Here is a 22,547-nt window from a genome sequence, read left to right as displayed (position 1 = left end):
GGCATGGGCAAGGACTTCATGTCTAAAACACCAAAGCAATGGCAACAAAAGCCAAAATTGACAAATGGCATCTAATTAAACTAAAGAGCTTCTGCACAGCAAAAGAAACCGCCATCAGAGTGAACAGGCAACCTACAGAATGGGAGAAAATTTTTGCAATCTACTCTTCTGAAAAAGGGCTAATATCCAGAATCTACAAAGAACTCAAACAAATTTACAAGAAAAAAACAACCCCATCAAAAAGTGAGCAAAGGATATAAACAGACACTTCTCAAAAGAAGACATTTATGCAGCCAACAGACACATGAAAAAATGCTCATCATCACTGGCCATCAGAGAAATGCAAATCAAAACCACAAAGAGATACCATCTCACACCAGTTAGAATGGCGATCATTAAAAAGTCAGGAAACAACAGGTGCTGGAGAGGATGTGGAGAAATAGGAACACTTTTACACTGTTGGTAGGACTGTAAACTAGTTCAACCATTGTGGAAGACAGTGTGGCAATTCCTCAAGGATCTAGAACTAGAAATGCATCCCATTACTGGGTATATACCCAAAGGATTATAAATCATGCTGCTATAAAGACACATGTACACCTATGTTTATTGCAGCACTATTCACAATAGCAAAGACTTGGAACCAACCCAAATGTACATCAAAGATAGACTGGATAAAGAAAATGTGGCACATATACACCATGGAATACTATGCAGCCATAAAAAAGATGAGTTCGTGTCCTTTGTAGGGACATGGATGAAGTGGAAACCATCATTCTCAGCAAACTATCACAAGGACGAAAAACCAAACACTACATGTTCTCACTCATAGGTGGGAATTGAACAATAAGAACACTTGGACACAGGAAGGGGAACATCACACACCGGGGCCTGTCGTGGGGTGAGGGGAGTGAGGAGGGGATAGCATTAGGAGATATACCTAATGTAAATGATGAGTTAATGGGTGCAGCACACCAACATGGCACATGTATACACATGTAACAAACCTGCATGTTGTGCACATGTACCCTAGAACTTGAAGTATAATAATAAAAAAAGAAAAAAAAAGAAAATACTCATTCCTCTTTCTGTAGCATAGTCATGCCTTAACCCATCAAGATGTATGAAGTGTCCAGAGAGGCACTGAGACGGATAGTGGGAGAGTGGAGAAGACTGTGTTTTTCCGCTTCTTCCACACTGAAGATGTAGGAAGGGGTAGATTTGCGGCAGCCTATCCACCAACCATGAAAATCCAACCTTTCTTATTGATAAAGGGGATGTCTGGTAACCCAGACACACACACACACAAATGCTGGCTATTTGACAGGAGATTCCTACTCTACCCAAAACCCCAATATCCCTGGTTCCTTTTCTTATTGAAAGGCTGCCCCACATTATTGTAGATGATAATAAGAGAACAGAATTTATCTCAGAGATTGGGGCATGCATTGTTACTGTTGGTGTTAATAATGACCCAGCTGATGCAAGAAAGGAAGGACTCAAGATGGCTGAAATAAAAGTTAAGCATATTGAAGCCAAAGAAGCTTTAGAAAATTACATTACCTTACAGGATTTTAACTCAGCATCAAAATTAAAAGAAGAAATAAGAGCATCAGAAGATGTCAAAAGAAACCTTTTGCAAGAGACAGAGCAACTTGAAATCAAAGAAGTCCATGTAGAGAAGAATGACGCAGAAACATTACAGAATGTCTTATCTTATGCTGTGAACTGTTGAAGCAGATGTCCATTTCAACAGGCATAAGTGCAGCCATGAATGGGATCACAGAATTTTTATTCTTCCTAAAATAATAAATGTTTACCCTGTAGTAAGAAGCCTGGCTGTTTGATGCTTGGGAGCTGCAGACTACAGAATCAGAATTTTGCACGTAACACTTTGTGTTATTATTGCAGGTTTTGCAAATTGATGATGTCACAATAAAAATAAGTACTTTAAAGTGAATCTTTGACTAGCTGATAATGTTTGGGGTTGAACCACTTAAACCTAAAAAATCAAAGCCTTTTAATATGAAGGTACAGAGATAAACAGTTGATTTATGAGCAAGAGTCATAAAAAGTTGAAAAGGCCCTTACAGTGAAGAATGTTCTGAAACTCCTTTCTGATTTCTTAGGTAGTGAGGTATCTACACTTAGGATAGGAGCCACAGAAGGACTAGCCAAGCTGATGTTCTCTGGGCTTTTGGTCAGCAGCAGACTTTTTCCCATCTTATTTTGTTATGGTAGAATCCTGTGACTGAAGAGGATGTTTGACTTCGACATTGCCTAGGCATGTTCTCCCCCATGTTTGCTTATGCAAACAGGACTAATCAGGAATGCTTTGAAGAAGTTTCTCTTCCAAGCCTGCAAGCACTGGCCAATGCTCCTGCATCTTCTCCTTTAGCTGAAATTGATATCAGAAATGTTGTTGAGTTACTTATAGATTTGACAAGAACAAGTAGATTAAATCCTCAGGCCAAGAATTCCTAAGATTATCAGGCCTTAACAGTACATGACAATTTGGCTATGAAAATTTGCAGTGAGATCTTAAGAAGTCCATGCTCACCAGAAATTCGGGTCTCTATAAAAGCCTTGAGTTCTACTTTTACACTGTTGGTGGGACTGTAAACTAGTTCAACCATTGTGGAAGTCAGTGTGGCGATTCCTCAGAAACACCATTTGACCCAGCCATCCCATTACTGGGTGTATACCCAAAGGATTATAAGTCATGCTGCTATAAAGACACATGCACACGTATGTTTATTGCGGCATTATTCACAATAGCAAAGACTTGGAACCAACCCAAATGTCCAACAATGACAGACTGGATTAAGAAAATGTGGCACATATACACCATGGAATACTATGCAGCCATAAAAAATGATGAGTTCATGTCCTTTGTAGGGACATGGATGAAATTGGAAACCATCATTCTCAGTAAACTATCGCAAGAACAAAAAACCAAACACCGCATATTCTCACTCATAGGTGGGAATTGAACAATGAGATCACATGGACACAAGAAGGGGAACATCACACTCTGGGGACTGTTGTGGGGTGGGGGGAGGGGGTAGGGATAGCATTGGGAGATATACCTAATGCTAGATGACGAGTGTAGTGGGTGCAGCACACCATCATGGCACATGTATACATATGTAACTAACCTGCACAATGTGCACATGTACCCTAAAACTTAAAGTATAATAATAAAAAAAAAAAAGAAGAAGAAAGAGGAACCTGAGCCAGCACCCTCACCACGTGATGCCCTGTGCTGCCTGGAAACTCTGCAGAGAGTCTGCATCAGCAAGAAGGCCCCCACCAGACTCAGCCCCTCAACACTGGACTTCTCAACCTTCATAACTATAAGAAATAAATTCCTTTTTAAAATAAAAAATAAAAAAAGCCTTGAGTTCTTTAGAACTCAATAGCCATCTTGCAAAAGATCTTCTGGTTCTATTGAATGGGATTCTGGAGCAAGTAAAGGAGAGGGCATATCTGAAAGCTTTGGAGAAAATCAAGATTCGGTTAGCAAAAAGGAAATAAAGAATTTGGTGACCAGCCTGAAGCAGCACAGGATGCCAGCTTGACTACAACTACTTTTCAAAATGAAGATGAAAAGAATAAGGAAGTACATATGACTCTCCTTAGGGATGTAAAAGCAACCCTGGCATCAAAATCTACTCAACAAAAGACTAACAGGGGACAGAGAAAAGTGATAGCTTCAGCTATGATGAAGAGGAGACATCAGATTGCTGAGGCTGACTCTGAAAGTGACCATGAAGTTCTAGAACCAGAATCAGAAATGAAGATGAAACTACCAAGACAAGCCAAAACAGCAGTGCTGGAGAAAAGTAAACTTAATCTTGCACAATTTCTCAATTAATACAGAAGTTAGGAAAGATGGTGGAGGTAGAGTTCTTTAAAATTATCTTCAGTTCTTTGCTTTAATAAAGTTACCCTTGTCAAAATTTTTAAAAAGGCCTTCAAAAGAAAATATTGTAAATGAAGTATTTGTATGTTTTAAATTCCTAGAATAATGAATATTGGCAGAATAACTTGAAAAGCCAGTTAATAACCATCATTGTCAATTAAAAATAAAGTTTTCAAGAAATATAAGAAAAACAAGTTGAGCTCTCATTAATGCTCTTGAGAATGCTAGTTTGTATTCTGCTCTGCAGCTTTACTGAAGAGTGAGAACTTAGGGAGAGAATGGAAACTCTCACCTTAGATTTATTACCCATTTTTTTGAAAAGTGCCTAAGAGGCATGAGATTTTTTTCTTCTGTGCGAGGACAGTTGTCACCTAAAGAATTCCCTGTTCCATCACATAAAATTTTTGTATCTTATTGGGGAGACTGGCTTTGCAAATTCATTAAAAAGAATACTTCCTGGCTAACACGGGGAAACCCCGTCTCTACTAAAAATACCAAAAAAATTAGCCGGGTGTGGTAATGGGTGCCTGTGGCCCCAGCTACTCGGGAGGCTGAGGCAGGAGAATGGCGTGAACCTGGGAGGCGGAGCTTGCAGTGAGCCAAGGTCGCACCACTGCACTCCAGCCTGGGCGACAGAGCGAGACTCCGTCTCAAAAAAAAAAAAAAAAAAAAGAATACTAATTATGGCTAAAGTTCCCCTAGTGACATCCCACTTTCCAAATCATCTCTCTTCTACAACTTAACGCTTGTGGTAAAACGGTTTAGTCACTGTAAAAGTTTGGTTTCAAATGTTAACGAGGCCAATTGCATTGGGTCTTCTAACTCTCAGGCCATCTGCAAAATTGTTATTTTGAAACTCAGGATCTACGTGGGACATTACTGGGCATAGTTGTTGATGATGAGTACTACACTTCACATCACTGCAGGAGACAGTGAGTGCCCCCCATAAGACATTGTCCAATCTCAAGGAGAGGCATCGTGGTATAGTATTTAAATTCACAGGCTTTTGAGCCAATTTAACATGGGTTTGAATCCCAGCATCACCAACAGTGTGGCCTTGGGTAAATTGCTTCTTCCTCTCTCTCTCTCCAAAGTTCAATTTTTTCTTCTGTTAAGGGAGGTTAATAATATCAGTCATAGGGCTATTAGAAGCATTATATGTAATACTATAAAATGATTTAAAAGTTTGCCTGGCACATAGTAGATTCTCAGTGAATAATATAATGATTATTAAGAGATGAAAGGAAGTTAATAAATGGATAATTCTATTGAGCTTTGAATTTCCAAATCCCTGTATCTTTCTAATGTAAACATGAATGAATAAATGATATTTATTGCATATATACATGAATGAATATTGGGTTTTTTTTCTTTATGCAATTAAAAAGTATCTGTCTAAAATTTACAGATACGGAGAACAGGTTAGTTGTTGCCTAGGGATTTGGGATAGTGGTGGGGGTGGGGGACACATGACTAAAAAGGGGTAGTTGCGGGGGAGATTAAAGATCTCTGCTTTGTGGTGATGGAGTAGTTCTGCATTGTGATTGCAGTGGGGTTTATACAAATCTACACATGAAAAAAATGGCATACAACTATACATTCACATTGTACCTATGTCAGTTTCCTAGTTTTGATACTGTACTATAGGAGGTAAAATATAACCATTGGGAGAAACTGGTGAAGGGCATCCCAGACTTCTTTGTACTATTTGTGCAACTCCATGCTAATCTACAATTACTTCAAAATAAGAAGTTAATGACATAAAGTATCTGTTGAGAATTTCCTTATTTTACCACAATTAGAGTATACAGATCTCTCTCTCTCTGTTTCTCCAGTAATCCAATTACAGTTCTGGCATAAGTTTTGGTGTTGGACTTTTATTTTTATTTTAATTTATTTTATTTTATTTGAGACCGAGTCTTACTCTGTCACCCAGGCTGGAGTGCAATGGCTTGATCTCAGCTCACTGCAACCTCTGCCTCCCGGGTTCAAGCAATTCTCCAGTCTCAGCCTCCCAAGTAGCTGGGGTTACAGGCACCCGCCATCATGCCCGGCTAATTTTTGTATTTTTGTAGAGACGGGGTTTCACCATGTTGGCTAGGCTGGTCTTGAACTCCTGACCTCAGGTGATCTGCCCACCTCAGCCTTCCAAAGTGCTGGGATTACAGTCATGAGCCAGCGTGGTGGGCCTGGACTTTAAATAGAATACTTTAAGTGCATCTCTCTCCCCATTGTTACCCCTTCCTAGGCCAATTCATGCCTTTACACCACAGGTTTGAGGATTAAGTGGAAGCTAAATGTGCTACAGATAAAATTCCTAAAAGATGCAAAGTTTGGTCATCTTCGATTCTAAAATATTCTCAATTGATTAACACTGAGCAGCAGGATTAAGCATGTGGCTAGATATATTTCAATCTATTTCCTGCCAGCAGCAGCAAGGATGTGTGAGTATATTATTAAAATCCTCTGTGAATTAAGAAGTAAAGCAAATTAGTATCAGCTCACAGTTTGGAAGTCTTGATATGATACTACTAATCAGCAAATCAGCTGAGTAACAAGAAAATCAGATAACCTTAATTTAGGTGATTTGGTAGTTGCACAGCTGTGTTCCCAATATGTAGACCAGTACTTGGGAACCCAGTAAATATGCATGGATGAATTAATGAGTGAACGAATGGATGGCGGGACTGTTAAGGCATCCCGTTAGAAACTGACAAAGTCTAAAAGTAGGAGTAAAGAATTAATTCACCTTTGTGACCCAGATCATAACGAAGCAGGACCTGCCAGGAAACTTTCTAACCCTTCTCTCTGTGCTCCTCTAGGCAGCTTGAAATCCACTCTCCAGATGCTAAGCACACGGTGATCCTAAGGAGCAAGGACTCAGCCGCGGCCCAGGCATGGTTCAGTGCCATCCATTCCAATGTTAATGACCTGCTGACCCGAGTGATTGCTGAGGTCAGAGAGCAGCTGGGGAAAACAGGCATTGCTGGGAGCCGAGAGATTAGGCATCTTGGCTGGCTTGCAGAAAAGGTAAGGAAAATACCTTCCTCTGTAATAGTCGTCCTCCCCGAGATTCCCCCAGCGCTCATAACCACTAAAGTTATCTCATCCCATAGGCTGATTCTCTCATTCACAGTCTGTGTGGATTTCTCATTCCTCTCCAGCAGGCTACAGGCCTTTACATTATACATGGGTTTTGTCTTAATCAACTTTGATTACCTGCACTTAGTCAAACATGTGGCAAATTGCACGGGGTCCAGGTTGTTGGATGGATGAATGAGTGAGTCGAGGAATAGTTTGATCCTATTTTAACATCTATGTATGAAGGGAAGGGAAAATAACTCAAACTCAGAACAGAGCTCTTGCTTTGGGAGGCAAGGAAGTCAAAATTATTGCTTAAAAAGGGTTTGTGTGGGTTTTGATGAGCCTGTTTGTTTGAATTGAGATGATTCAATTATACATTTACAAATAACAGCAAGAATTACTTGAGCAATTACTATATGCTGGCTCTTTTCTTATGTTACCTTATATTTTATTTATGCTCTTAAGCCAGCCACTCTTTAATGTCATCATTAAAGAGCACCTACTTTTGTGAGGCACAGTGCTAGGCAGGAGTGGGGAAGGGAGTGAAAAGATAATAAAGACTTAGCCTCTGTCTCAGAGAGGACAGCTGCTGTGGAAAAGACTTTGGGTCATATTAACACAGTCCCTGATTTTTTTTTCCCAAGTTATGTGATATGTTAAAGATAGTAAAACTCACTCTGTGGCCATCTCTTGGGAGTTACTCTTTCTCTGTATTTCAAAGGATTGAGCCTTTGCCATTGTCCTTACACATGATTGCTGTCCCTTGAAGTTGACCTGGAGTGCTCAGGAACACTGGACTTTGGGAATAATCTGACCTCCCAGTGACTCACTTTCTAATAGGCAGTAAATGGGAATAGGGAACATCACAATAACACCTTTCCTGCCAGAGAACCCTGTCATCTGAGAAGGCCCAGTCAAATGGCACCCGAAATAATACTCAAGTTTTCCACCATTGTTCTTTGTTTGCAGCAGATCACGCGTGGGTCTTAGCCTAAAAATTTAACACCAAATGGGTTGTTGGGCTTGGTATTGTCCTATCTCTCAAAGATTTCAAAGAACGAAAGGGACATTGCTGGTGGTAGGAGCATCCAAATTCATAATAAACACAAACCACCCGTAGCCCTCATGAGTTTATGTGTTAGGGTTCCTGAAGAAAACAAGAGCATAAATCTGGATGGCTGATATAATTTTGAAAGTCACATCTCTATCACTCCCCACTTTCTACTCTCTCCAAATGCATGTGTTTTTATTAGGAAAAGGCCTGATACTCAAGGATCTTTCAATTACAAGTGGCAGAAAACTCAACTCAATTTAGCTTCAGCAAAATGAGCATGCCCAGGTTCTGATAACTGCAATGTCCAAAGATAAGCTTCAGGCATGGTGGGATCCAGGGATTTAAATAATGTATTAGGTCTAAGTCTCCATCTCTTTCTTTCCCTGTCCTTTCATCAGTTTATTACCCAGGCTTCCTCTCTAGTTGGCCTGACGGTTCCAGGCTTATGTTTTCTTTGCTCCTGGTTGTCTCCATGAAGGAAGGCCTCTTTGCCCCAATTGCTTCAATGCAAGTCCTGAGATTATAAGTCTAATTGGGTTGACTTGGATAATTTGTTCAGTCTTAGTGCTGAAATCAGCCTCACCTAAGTCATTTGCAGTGAAGATGAGGAGGGGTGGTTCTCTAATGGAAAAAATCAGGTGCTGTGCAAGAAAAAGAATGAACGGATACCAGGGAAGCAAAAGCAAACATTTACTGTAGAACAAGAGAAGGAGCTGATTGTGATTAAAAATGCTCTCACTTGGTTAAGTTTCTGAGTGGACTTGGAGGTATAGCACATATTTCAGGATCCTGGCAGGAGATGGATGGGAAGGTCGAAAGGGATCATTGGAAAGGATTTAATGCAGGAGTAATTTATAAGGTATAGCCAAGGTTTGGGAAACCAATAAGAGATAGAGAAGAACTCCAGGGCCAACAGTAGTAAGAAGCCACTACCATCCCTTGACCAGAAAGGGCAAGGAGAAGCAGCAGTTACCTGAGACTAGGGAGGCTTGTAGCTGTAGAAAAGTGCCACTCACTACCAGCTGTGGTCTTTGGAAGAGAAATGCAGCCCCTGCCAACCCCTGCCCACTGACCCCCTGCTAGTGTCTTCCACAGGCTGAAGCTGGCTGGAAGCCAGAGGTAAGAAGCCCCACGGATGCACTCTTAAGGTGAGTCTTCCAGGGTACAGAGAAGGATGGGAAAGGTAGAGACTGGATCTGAAGGGGCAAAGGGAGGCTGGCCAACACATGCAACCCTGCATCTACCAAGTTGATGGTCTTAATTCTTGAAGGTACTTTTCTCTCATCTCTTCAATCACAAGCTATGTTTAAAATCATTACCACTATTCATGAAATTAAAAAATCTTCCAAAAGTTACTCTTTCTCACCTATAATTTGTCTCATGCCTTTTGCTTATCCCAAATTATTAGCAGACATATTATTAGACATTCTCATGGAACGGCAATAAATGTGCATATAAAGCTTTTCCTGTTTTTAGCATATGATTGTTCTTATGATGTAATTTCAGATCATCGTTCCAGAGGTCTCCTTAAGGGTATTATGCAGAGAATCTGTAAGAGCAATAATGATCATGGATAATTATGAGAAGCAAGAATGTCTTTTATTGCCTTCATTTTCACACTTCTCAGAAGATTACCGTAGATCAAGTTTAAGGGAACAAATCCAAACTAGATTTTTTTGAATAAATATTTAATACTGAATCCTGGTGTGCAGATATATGAATGGTTTTTAGCAAAATGTTATAATGAATGGCAAATCCTTAATACGATGCCTTTCTTATATTATCACAAATATCATGAATTTGCTTGGTATTTGTAAAGACATAAAATGTGATCCTATATATATCTAGCTGTAATTTATCTTAAATTGATGTTCTTTGTCTTTTCCTATATTGTTATATTTTGATTTTGTAAATTTATCCCAGTCACTCTGTGACAAGGTTGTACAGATTATATTTAATTTAATTTCAAATTTTTAAAAGCGGCATTTATATGAACTCAAACAATATGAAACAACAACTTCCTTTTTAAAATTCCATTTAGTGCAAATCCTAAAACCTCCTCAACACTACACAGGAGGAAAGTTTAATATTAACATTATTTTTCTTCATGAGATAGTCAGGAGACTTGAATAATGGCTTCTGAGAAATGACAGGGATTTGAGTGATTGGAGAAATTTCCCTGCACTCCAAGAGAGGAGAAAGAAGGAAGGCCTGTGTTAGTACAGCTTGTTGGGGGAGTCAGGGGAAGACCAGAGACTGATCTAAAGTGAAGCAAGAGTTCATCCTGGAGAAAAGTGACAAGCGGACCTGACACCTTGACTAGAACTTGATTGTGGAAGATTATTTTTTTAATAGACAGGGTCTCACTATGTTGCCCAGGCTGGAACTCCTGGACTCAAGCAATCCTCCTGCCTCAGCCTCCCAAGTAACTGGGACTACAAGTGTGTGCCACTGCACCTGGCTATCAATTATGGACGATCTGCTTTCCTCTGTGAGCACTGTCGCCTGTAGATGGGTCATGCGCATCAATGTAAAGCCTTTCCCATGACCATATTAGCCTCAACTCTTTCTTTTTTTTTCTTTGAGATGGAGTCTCGCTCTGTCTCCCAGGCTGGAGTGCAGTGGCGTGATGTTGGCTCACTGCAACCTCTGCCTCCGGATTCAAGCAATTCTCCTACCTCAGCCTCCCGAGTAGCTGAAATTACAGGCGCATGCCACCACACCCAGCTAATTTTTGTAGTTTTAGAAGAGATGGGGTTTTGCTCTGTTGGCCAGGCTGGTCTCGAACTCCTGACCTCAGGTGATCTGGCCACGTCGGCCTCCCAAAGTCCTGGGATTACAGGCGTGAGCCACCATGCCCAGCCAGCCTCACATCTTTTAACTCCTTGCAAGCCCCCATCTGGCCCAAGATGACCCATAAATACTAACTCCTGTGAATTGTAAAATGTGTCATGCCCCAAACACATTTTTCCCAATCTTTATTTCTTAGTTCATCTAATCCTTTTACAGTTATCATTACGTTTCAGATAAGAGAAAAACAAGCTAAGTTCTAGCTCTCTTGCTACTTAGAAAAACAGTAATAAACAGGGACACAGCAGAATTGTTGAGTTATATTTTGTGCTCAGTTCATCAGGCATTCCCTTTGCTTTCCCTTGTTATCTCGGTTTGCAAACTATTTCTTGTAGATTAAATACACAAAAACACAACACAGCAAAACAAAAGCCCAGTTGGGAGCTCTGAGATGCAAGTTCAGGTATCAGCTTTATTCATTTCCATTTCGTATTCTTTCAAATGGGAACGTTTATGTAGTTGTGCCTCCTCATGGTGTTACTGGAGAAAAGGAAGTTGGTAATTCATACTTATTATGAGCAATATGCTTCAAATAATCCAAATCCAATGAGGTAAACTTGTAGTATTTGAGTCACTTTTCTAAGATCTCTCCTCTAGTATGTGGTAGATTTAGAATTTGAGCTTCTCTTTCTAACTCCAAAGTCCAGCACTTTCCACTAAGCTGAGATAATAAAGGGGCCCAGGAAACATCTGTCCTTATGAGTAATGCCTCCAACAATCCCATCTAGAGCAGTATCGCAGACCAAAAGCACAGCTTCAGAGCTAAGAGACATACCAAGGTAATTCAAATCCTTTAAAATTATGAAAATAAGGGAAATTTGTATACCTAGGCCAGGCAACACTTACCAAGATCTTCTCATCTCTCCTATCCATATCCATCCTATATCTTCAACTGCTTCCACTCTTCTCATGACTCTAAAAGAAGAAAAACAAGAAGACATTCTCTCCTTTCTGTCCTTCTCTTCCATTCTTGACTATGTCAATCAACTGAACCTCTCTGGTTAGGTTCCTTCTTTTATCTTCCACAGAGTAATCTCCTCCCTTCTCTTCCTTCCTAATTTTGTACTATAAAATTTCAAAGAACAGGTCCTACAGAGACTGCAATCATATTTCATAGGGCAGATTAGGGGAAGGCAATTTGTATATACCCATACACACACACACATATCCATGAATTTCAGTTATCATTATTTAATTAGATATGCCAGTCTCTCAACAAAATGTTCAAATTTCTGCTACCAAGGCATAGTAACTGAGTAATTTCATAAGTACAGACCTCATTGCTAAGTCTTCAGTTCACAAATCCCACCATGTAATTAGCAGATGTACATCCTGACTGGTGACCAATCACATCGCTTCTTTCAAAATCTATGGGTGATTGGCCATGGCACCTCTGTTAATCAGTTCACACACAGACAGCAAAGGAGATAACTCCCTTTCCTCCCTGTCTCCCAGTGACAAATCCATATGACACTTCACAAGAATGGATCCTAGAAAGAGGCAGTTGTCCCACAAAGATGACAGTGCAGCAAAGGTACAAAAAGTGGTAATGCTGGAAATGAAATTTGCATCAAACATAAATGGAATGATAGCAGAAATAGCTGCCCTTGGAAATGTTCACACTGATACTGTTCAAGATAGCAACCAGAAGAACTTAGGGAAGGTAAACTTATAACCTGTAAGTGAAGACTGTAGCTGTGACGAAGGATGAAGATGCCCCAGAGGAGGTGACACTTGTGAAAACTTCACATTAAAGAAACTCTCAAAGATAGTTCACATCATTGAAAGTGCAAAGGATAAAATGTTGCTAGCTGATCCAAACTTAGAAAGGATGATGACATTTGTCAAAGCATTAAAAAAAAAAGCTTGTTCTATATTATAAGTTAGATGAGAAGACAAAAAGGTCTGTTCAAACTACTCTTCACTTTAATCCTCAATTCTTCTAATGTTTTAAATTAGAGATTACTAAATAAACATTTACTCTATTTTTCATCTCCCTATGCATATATGATTGACAGTAAGGCAGTTTTTAACATTTTGATAAAAAATTTTAAAGGTCATGTAATGATCCTAATTTTTCCAGCTGATTAAGATTGCTTAGTGTGGTTTCAGCTTTTGCAGTCATTTTTATTACCCAGCACTACTGTGCAAAGGCAGAACTGAGAGATTTCTCAATCTGTCTACCTCCCTGTATCTATCTATTCATCCCTATCTAATTACCTATTTATCTATGTGAATATATTGATCTCTCTCTCTCTCTCTCTCTATATATATATATACATACTATAGTCTATATTCTTACATAATTTGTTAGATCACCATTAATTTTCAGTTCCAACAATAGCAATTTACTCATCCCCCCAATTCTAGGTAACTAGAACCAACCAAGTGATTTCATTCTCTAGCTACATTGCCCACCTACATTAGAAGAATCTCAGTGTGAATATAAAATAGCCCTGGCCCTAGTAAAACAGGCTGCTGTAATCAAGATCTTGACAGTGTAATTAACAGAATGATATTTTTGGAGCCTCTAAATATATCAGCCCCACCATCTGCCTAAAAAAAAATTACCTAAGTCAGAATTTCTCACTGCTTCTTCCAGGAAGAAAATAGTCTCTGACCTGAGGGAACTCCCATCTGATAAGAGATAGAAATAGAACTACTGTCCAAGCTACCCTGGCTTGCATCATCCCTAAATCAAGACTATTGGTTATGGTAGAAAACACAGGCTGTTAATGGAATTAAGTGCTAATAGTCCTATTGTGTTGCTTTAAAAGGGAGTCATCAAATTCCTGAGTGAATCACCTCTGAGATGGAGCAAGACTAAGAAAAAAATCTGGCAGCAGCTTGGGAATCTTCCCATTAGTCTTTTGCTACAAGTGTTTAAACTAAATGTGCCAGTATGAATTTCATTCAGATTGCCTCCATCATCTATTCTCTCAAATGAAACATCAGAGATTTTAAATTGGGATGAGTGAGTAGGTGGGTGGCAGAGGCAGTATGAAATATGCCCACTTTTCTGCATGCCTTCACAGTCATCTGAATTTAGTAAATTGAATTTAGTAAAGTGAATTGTTCTCACCAAAGTGGAAACATTAGAGCTGCCCATGTAAGACAGGGGGGTGTGTACATTTTATTTCTTGTAGGCTGATTCATACAACTTCATATGGGCCTGCTTCAATCTCTTTGGAGAGAACCATAGAACTTGAGATAGAAAGCCCCCTGTGCCTGGCCACATGGTGCTATGGTTTGAACGTGTCCCCCAGTGTTCATGTGTTGGAAACTTAGTCCTTAATGCAACAGAGTTGGGACCTTTAAGAGGTGATGAGGTCTTGAGAGCTTTGCCTTCATGAATGGATTAATGCCATTATCACAGGAATGGATTAGTTATTTCAGAAGTGGGGTCCTGAGAAAAAGGATGACTTCAGCCCACTTCCTGTTAGTTCACACGCAGACAGCAGGGCTGCCTCAGGCACTGGAGGCCCCATGTCTGTCCCACTGTGCCTAGGATTTGAGACATGGAGTCAAAGGAGATCATTCTCCGTCATTAAGTCTTAATGTTGTTTTCCCTTTTGTGTTTTGGACTTAACTGGGACCAGGTACCCCTTTCTTCTTGCCTATTTCTCCCTTTTGGAACAGGAATGTCTATCCTATGCCTGTCCTATCATTGTATTTCAGAAGTAGATAACTTGTTTTGATTTCACAGACTCACAGCTGGAGGGAATTTGCCTCAGTATGAATTGTAATTTTGAGTCTCACTCATATCTGATGTAGATGAGACTCTGAACTTTGGACTTTTGAGTTGGTGCTGGACCAAGTTAAGACTCTGGAACTATTGGGATGGAATGAATATATTTTGCATGTGAGGAGGACATGAATTTTCGGGGGAAGGTGTGGAATGCTGTGGTTTGAATATGTCCCCAAAGTTCATGCGTTAGAAACTTAGTCTGCAGTGCAATAGAATTCCATTGATGGGACCTTTAAGAGATGATTAGGTCATTGGGGCTGTGTCTTTATGAATGGATTAATGCCATTATCATGGGCGTGAGTTAGCTATTGCAGAACTGGGCTCCTGATAAAAAGGATGCTTGACCACCTTCCAGACTCTCTCATGTGCATGCTCTCTTGCCCTTGCTTCTTCTGCCATGGGATGACACAGCAAGAAGGTCCTCACCAGGTGCAGGCCCCTCATCCTTGGACTTCCCAGCCTCCAGAACTATAAGACATAAATGTCTTTCCTTTATAAATTACCTAGTCGGGCGGGTGTGGTGGTTCATGCCTGTAATCCCAGCATTTTGGGAGGCTGAGATGGGTGGATCACTGGAGGTCAGGAGTTTGAGACCAGCCTGGCCAACATGGTGAAACCCCATGTCTACTAAAAATATAAAAATTAGCCAGGTGTGTTGGCACATGCCTGTAGTCCCAGCTAATCAAGAGGCTGAGGCAGGAGAATCACTTCAACCCCGGAGGCAGAGGTTGCAGTGAGCCAAGATTGTGCCACTGCACTCCAGCCTGGGTGACAGAGCAAGACTGTCCCAAAAAAACAAACAAACAAACAAAAAATTACCCAGTCTATGGTACTCTGTTACAGCAACACAAAACAGACTAATGCACGTGGCTAGCAGACTCTGTTGAACCTACTTTAATCTTATTGGGCATTGTGGATTGCCCTTTCTTTATGAAATAGATGTATTCCAGAAGAGCTGCCTGACTTTGGTCAAAACACAATGATTTTCCTATTAATTTCTATTATTTGATTTTTCTGGTCACCTCCTCTTTGCCCCACTGGTAAGGGAGATAGTCCCTACCTGAAACAGGATGAGATGGTGAACACACTCTACTCAGCACTGGACAGATGAGATTAGCAGCAGTTCATTAGTCACATATACTCACAGCCTGGGAGAAGGACACTGCACGCCGTGCAGGGCCACATTGGGGTTGCACTAGGGAGCAGAGTGACACAGCAGAAGCACTGGGAAGCATATTTTGCAGTAATAGGAGGATGAGGTGTGCCCTGGTTCCTAGGGGAGGATGTGATTGGATTCTTTGAATAATTTCACAGGCTGTTAGGGAAATAAAACCCACTAGGTTGAGGACTAGGTGCAGTGTAGCTGGTCCAGCTGATAAGAGAACTAGCTGGGTGGCAGGCATATCAAGGGAACCAGGTTAACTCACCAGTAGGCTTTTGGAGACATGTGAGGCTCAAATATGTCAAGGCAACACATGAAGTTTTAAGCCTTACAATGATCATGAGGCCTTACATTGATCAATGTCTCCAAATTCTTTAGAAGCAGAGTCTGAGACGGAGATTCTTGGGGAGCAATCAGCTGAGTGAGGCTCTTAGGAGAAACCTGTAAAGAAGTGAGTGAAGCAGTCTAGGCTGCAGAGGAAGGTAAACAGAAATGTAGTATTAGCTGAAATCTAGTTTCAGCCTGATCCCACTGAAGCTCAGGAGTAGGAATAGCAGCACAAAGTTCTCCCACTTTAAGCCAAGGGAGCCAGGACTTTGTACACCCATATAAGGCAGCCACTGGCTGTGGTCTCCCATAGAGGTAGAGAGTGGCCATTCCCATCAGCCAAGGGCAATTCTCTAGAGAAGGAAAAGGTTAAGCTGTGACCAGTCAACATGCACATCAGGTAAGGCTAGGGTGCACTGGCCTAACAAAGGGAATTTTGGCAGGGGACCAACAATATCTACTATAATCACTGGTGTGTTCCCATGAGGGGAGGAATTCCAGCAGGGATTCCTTTAGGTATATGGGATCTTTAGGTGGGACAGACTTAAATATAATGGCTAGTACTGTGACATGTTGAAGGTTATAGCCACCATCTAGAAGTTTACTTTTATTTACAGCTGTATTCACATTCTGATAACTCACATTGGCATTTACTTGCTCCCTTGTCCCTCACATCATGGAATAATTACTTTTTTTAATGCTTTGAAATTCTCAAACATCATTTTCAGAGTTTCTTTGCATCCTTACATGTTTGGTTTGGGCTTTTTATTACTTCTAATAGTACTGGGCTGCTATGCAATGCAAATGAACACATTTCATTTTCCATCCTGAAACTCTCCCAAGTTGGTATTTTCAGGTTTGTAAGCTGAATTCATTTTCTGGTTTAGCAAGTCAGTCAGTGTGAAGTTTTTAAAAGATTGATTTTATTTATAATTAGGGTTAGAAATATAGGTGAAGCTATAATTCTAGAATCTGATTTAAGAACATCCATATCTACATATGGGCTGCATCAAGGTGAAAACAGAGATCTTTACAGAGCTGGAGAGGCCAAGCAGGACTCTCAGAATTACATTAGTCACTTTATCACAGTGATTCAGAGAGAGAGGCCCTAAAATATTTCTCCATGTGTTTTGACCCTGCAGCTTGTAACCCTGCCAAGAAAAGAGGCTGCTTCTTATTTAGTTCTATAGTTCCAGTGCCTAGACATTGTCTGGGGAATAGTAAGTGGTCAACTTAACGTTTGTCGAATGCATGAGATGGTGGACCAGTGATGTTAGCCAGAAAATGATTCCCTGTTGGCAGTAGACACTGCAACACATTTTCTCTGGGAATGAGGTACAATTCACATTATTTGTTCAAAGTGGCTTTGCTGGGGATCGGGGAGGAGGGAGGGAAACCCAGGCACTTGGTCTGAGTCAAAACGTGGAAGAGATCTCTGGAAAAATGAGAAAGAGAATGAAAGAGTGAAACCTGGGGGTGCATGAAAGGAGAAAGAAGATGGAATGATAGTTGGTTTCTGGTCACGGTGACCCATTGACCAAGCTCTCTCTTGCCCTGTGTAGAATTGACACATTCCTTCTGTTCTGAAAAGCTTCTGAAATATAACTCATAATGCCTATTACTACACTTGTTTGTTGATCTATTGTGTTGATGCGAAAGTAATTGTGATTTTTGCCATTAGTTTAATTATGCAATTACTTTTGCACCAACCTACTACTTTATTTTGGCTCACAAAACATGTGGCTGTACTGTTCATTGTACTCTCTGACCTCCCTTCCCTACCCCTCCACTTTCCCATTTCTCACTTCTTGTTCTTTTATTCTCTGCTCTGTATACAAACAGACTAAATCTTCCGTGAACTAATCTTGGGATCTTCTCAGTTGCAGGTTCCCTAGACACTTTACTGCATCTTCTTTTCCCTAGTTAGCTGTCCACTTATAGGGTCACTTTCCTGCTCAGTAGCACCTCCACCAGTGGGCATGAAAGAGGGAATAAAGGCCGGGCATGGTGGCTCACGCCTATAATCCCAGAACTTTGGGAGGCCAAGGTGGGTGGATCACCTGAGGTCAGGAGTTCAAGACCACCCTGGCCAACACTGTGAAACCTCGTCTCTACTAAAAATACAAAAATTAGCAGGGCATGGTGTCAGGTGCCTGTAATCCCAGCTACTTGGGAGGCTGAGGCAGGAGAATCACTTGAACCCGGGAGGTGGAGGTTGCAGTGAGCAGAGACTGCACCACTGCACTCCAGCCTGGGGGAGGGAGAGAGAGAGAGGGAGAGGGAGAGAAAGAAAGAAGAAAGAAAAGAAAAGAGAGGGAAGAAGAGAGAGAGGGAGGGAGGAAGAGAGGGAAGGAGGGAGGGAAGGGAGGGAGGGAAGGGAGGGAGGGAGGGAGGGAGGAGGAAGATGCATTTTAACCCAGTTGGATTCTCATCAGAGGCATTGGAAAAAAGTGTGCTAGAGGATTCCATCAGTAGGCATGTCTGTGTATTTTACAAAGTTTCAGGCAAACATTCACTTTTGTGTGCCTGGATCTCTGAACACACAATAAGATAACCTGAAGTCAATAGTGTCAGTGCTGAAAACACAAGAATATCCCTGGTGTGTGTGGGGGTGGGGGTGGGGGGAGTTGTGCTGCACAGTTTAACTGGCTGTATATTAGCTGTTGAATTCAAACATCAACCATTTTGGCTAAGGTGAATTTGGAGAACCTAGAAATAAAATTGGGGTCAAGTAAGTGCAATAAGAACTTATTGAATGAATATGTGGGAGGCAGGGAAGGGCAGTGAAGTACCATACTATAGAAGGAAGAGCAGGGGCTTTGCATGGAGACCTACCTGGATTTTAATCCCCAGTTTGCTACTTACTGGTTGAGTGACTTTTGACAAGTTTTTAAAAAATATTTAATCCTCACTTTTTGTGTCTGTAAAAAAAAGACATTAATACCTACTGCAAAAGATAATTTATACAACTTAATTGAAATTGTTTTTGTATAATGGCTGGCACAGGGCCAGCACATAGCATCCAATAAATGTAATCCAGCAGATGAGGGCAGTCAGCTCTCTAGCTTGCATGTCTTATTAGAAAAGTAGCAGTTACTTTTGGGGTATTTTTGGAATGGAGTTTGTATAGAGGCCTCTAGAAATCTCCAAATTTGTGAATGCTACTATACATGTATGTGTGCACACACACACACTTTCTTCTATTAAGTGCAATAAAAATGAGTTGTACTGGACTGTTTTTACTGAAATATTGATTTACCAAATGGCTCAGAACTACTGATCCAATATTCTATTCTTTAATTAATCCCTAACTTCTATTTTCTGGCAAACAACTATCATCTTCACAGAACTTCCATCATCAACACCATCATTTGGCTTTTTAGGCCATTTTACAAAAATATGTGTGTCTTTCATGTCTTCATGCAAGGGTAGGACAGCACAGCCATGCTGACATGCCTAGAGAGGGGGTTATCTGGGCCTCCTCCAGGTCTGAGTGTCAGACCACACTTCAAAACTGGCCCTTAACACAATGACAAATTAGTGCAAGTCATCAGCATTCAAGGTCACACAGAGTAAAAACTGTATTAAATCATAAAGGCCAAAGTTCTACCATAAATGGTAGAGTAAAAACTGAACTTAATAAAGAATCAAAATCAATACTTAACAATAGTGCTGACAAAATTAGGGAGGCAGAATGCACAGTGTGAAATGGGGTTTCCAAAGAGAGCTTGATGGGAAAAATCAGGCTGAATAGTCTTCAAAAGGGGAAAGATTTAAAAGCTTCAAATGGATCATAGATGACCTGCTGCCTAATTTCACAAGGTCCTGAAATAAAGAACATATTACTTCATGTCTGGAAAAGAGGTCATAAGTCAGAGTTAACGTAAATCAATTCCAAGTTCCCTGAAAATGAAATCTCTCTCTTTCTCTCTCTCTGTCTCTTTCTTTCTCTCTCTCTCTCTCTATATATATATGTATAATTTTCACCAATACCCCATTATGAATTTTGTAGAAGTAACTCCATATTTAATGAACTGTAAATTATAAGAATACCTTTCTAAGGTTTATATAAAATTGATTTTAAAAGGCAATTTTAAATTGGTATAAAAGTGATCTTTCAACAAAAGCATACAATAATGTATTCATAATTGCTGTATTTCTTTTCACTGCAAGATACCAGAAATTGAAGGAAGAAGTATTTTTAGGAATTTTAGGGTTCTTGATGGCTTTAGTAGAAACTAACCCATAGATATATATTTTATTGTTTTCTCATTTTTCTATTTAAACTTTTAACAAACTAGAACCTTAAACATAATTGCTAGTTATTATGGTGCATTTGAAAAAGACAGGTTTCTGGAAGCTTAACCATGAACCTTGATATATTTCTGAGAAAATGGGCCTCAGAAATGTGGAAACCAACTTCTCCCGGCTCTAGATTTTCCACCCTCTGCCCTTTTACCATATTGTTTTTCCTCCTTGCCAAGTTTCAAGGCTTTAACTTGAATAATAACTGGGTTGAAAGGTAATTTCATCTGGCGTCCAACAGCCAGAAACCAGAATGGAACTGTCACAGAAATCTATTTTTTATTTATCCCTCATCTTTTAGGGATTGAACATCTTTTTGCTTATAAATAATCAAGTGATTTTTTAAAAAAACAAATATATGACTAGTCATTTTCTTATCCATTTGATAAACACTATTCAGCATCTATAATTCATTCATTCTGTAAGTAACTATTGAGCACATACAATATGCCAAGCAAGTGAAAGTACTGGGACTATGATGGTGACACGTCAGACAAGTTCCTTGCTGCACTGGAGCTTACTTTCAGCAGGGGAGGTAGATAATTTGTAAGAAGACAATTCAGATTGTGGTATGTGCTGATAAAGGGAATGAGCAATATGAATTAAGGGACAAGGAAATTAATTTTAGATAATTATTTATAATAGGTGAGGCAGTAAGCTGGAGATACAAAGATGTTCTCAGGGAACTCACAAACAAATGAGGAAGACAAACATGGAACCTAAGAATTTCAAATACAGACCTGTGCATGCTATAATTTATTTCCATATTAAATCAGTGGGGGCTCAAAGGAAGAAATCAGCTCACTTGGACTAAGAGGTTAAGAAAGCTCTTAAACTGAATCTTAAAAATCAGGTAGAGAAAGACTTTCCGGGTTGCAGAAATAGTATGTGCAAAAGCATAAAGACGCAAAATGCATGGCCTCGTTTAAGAATAGCCATTAATCTTAGGTGGCTAGAGCACTAAATACATATATACATATATTCAGGTGATACTGCCTTTCTTAGCAACACCCTTAGGCAGCTGTACCTTCACTCGTTTGCTGCTGTATTGCATTTTTAGAATTCTTCTTCGGAATCGCCTTCAAAGGCAGTATATGAAAATCTACTTTACAGTCACATGGGCATCCCCCTTAGTCCAAATGTATTTTCTCTCTCTTTTTCACTTTCACCCTGTTTGGCTTAACTGATCACCTTGTACCTATTCTAAGGAGACCTCCGGTCTCAGAGCTAGGGATCTGGAGGCGAGTTCTGAGTATGGAGCGAGGTTGGACATGCTATTATGCCAAGCAAGGCTGACCAACAAAACACCTCATCCGAAATGCACAAGGAGGCCCAATACCATAAGTTCCTTTGGAAAATAATTCAACAGCATTTTTTGAGTCCCCACCACTGGGTCAGGTAGGTGTTCTATTCTACCTTAGCACTCGTTCTAGTGAGTTTTACATATCAATTCAGTCTTCACCCAGTATTTATAAATCTGTGGATTATCTTTCTTTTAAAAAATTAGACAGATGTAGCAAATTTTTTTTGTGAAATATAGCCTAGAGCTTTATGTATGATACCAAAGTGGATTTAGAAGTGAACACTCCAGTTTCTCATTCCACAAAAATATTCTTCCTTGGTGTCCCAACTGTAAGAACCACACGAGTAATAATAGCAAAATTAAATATTTGCTTGGTGCTTTATAGAGTGATTTTATATTCCTTACTGCCTTTAACATGCTAAGAGCTCACTGATTCTACACCAGGGGTGTCCAATCTTTTGGCTTTCCTGGGCCACATTAGAAGAAGAATTGTCTTGGCCCACACATAAAATACACTAACACTAACGATAGCTAATGAGCTTTTTAAAATTGCAAAAAAACTCATAATGTTTTCAACACAAATTTGTGTTGGGCCACATTCAAAGCTGTCCCGGGCCACATGTGGCCCATGGGCCATGGGTCGGACAAGCTTGTTCTACACCATTATCTGCCAGAGCAGATGATTTGATGAGTGAGCATGTGCCTGTGCACCAGGCTGCTGGCCTCGCTCTGCAGGAGCCACGTTCCCTTTCAGGAGGAGCACAGGCATCTTCAGCAATGTTGTGTGCA

General features: G+C 40.2%; 1 protein-coding gene and 1 pseudogene across 1 annotated transcript in view; both read left to right on the top strand.

Moving 5' to 3' along the window:
- SNTB1 (syntrophin beta 1) overlaps positions 1-22,547 on the top strand; it is a 270,601-nt gene that overhangs the window by 166,372 nt on the left and 81,682 nt on the right. The window contains exon 3 of the mRNA XM_019032405.4: positions 6,748-6,955. Coding sequence (XP_018887950.2) covers positions 6,748-6,955 — 208 coding nt within the window. The remainder of the gene's footprint in view (positions 1-6,747; positions 6,956-22,547) is intronic.
- LOC101142041 (condensin complex subunit 3-like) lies at positions 1,144-3,894 on the top strand (annotated as a pseudogene).

This window comes from Gorilla gorilla, chromosome 7 (genome assembly GCF_029281585.2).
Source record: "Gorilla gorilla gorilla isolate KB3781 chromosome 7, NHGRI_mGorGor1-v2.1_pri, whole genome shotgun sequence".
In the NCBI taxonomy this organism is placed as follows: Eukaryota; Metazoa; Chordata; class Mammalia; order Primates; family Hominidae; genus Gorilla; species Gorilla gorilla.
The sequence above is the reverse complement of the archived record's forward strand: the minus strand, read 5'-3'. Positions and strand labels throughout refer to the sequence as shown.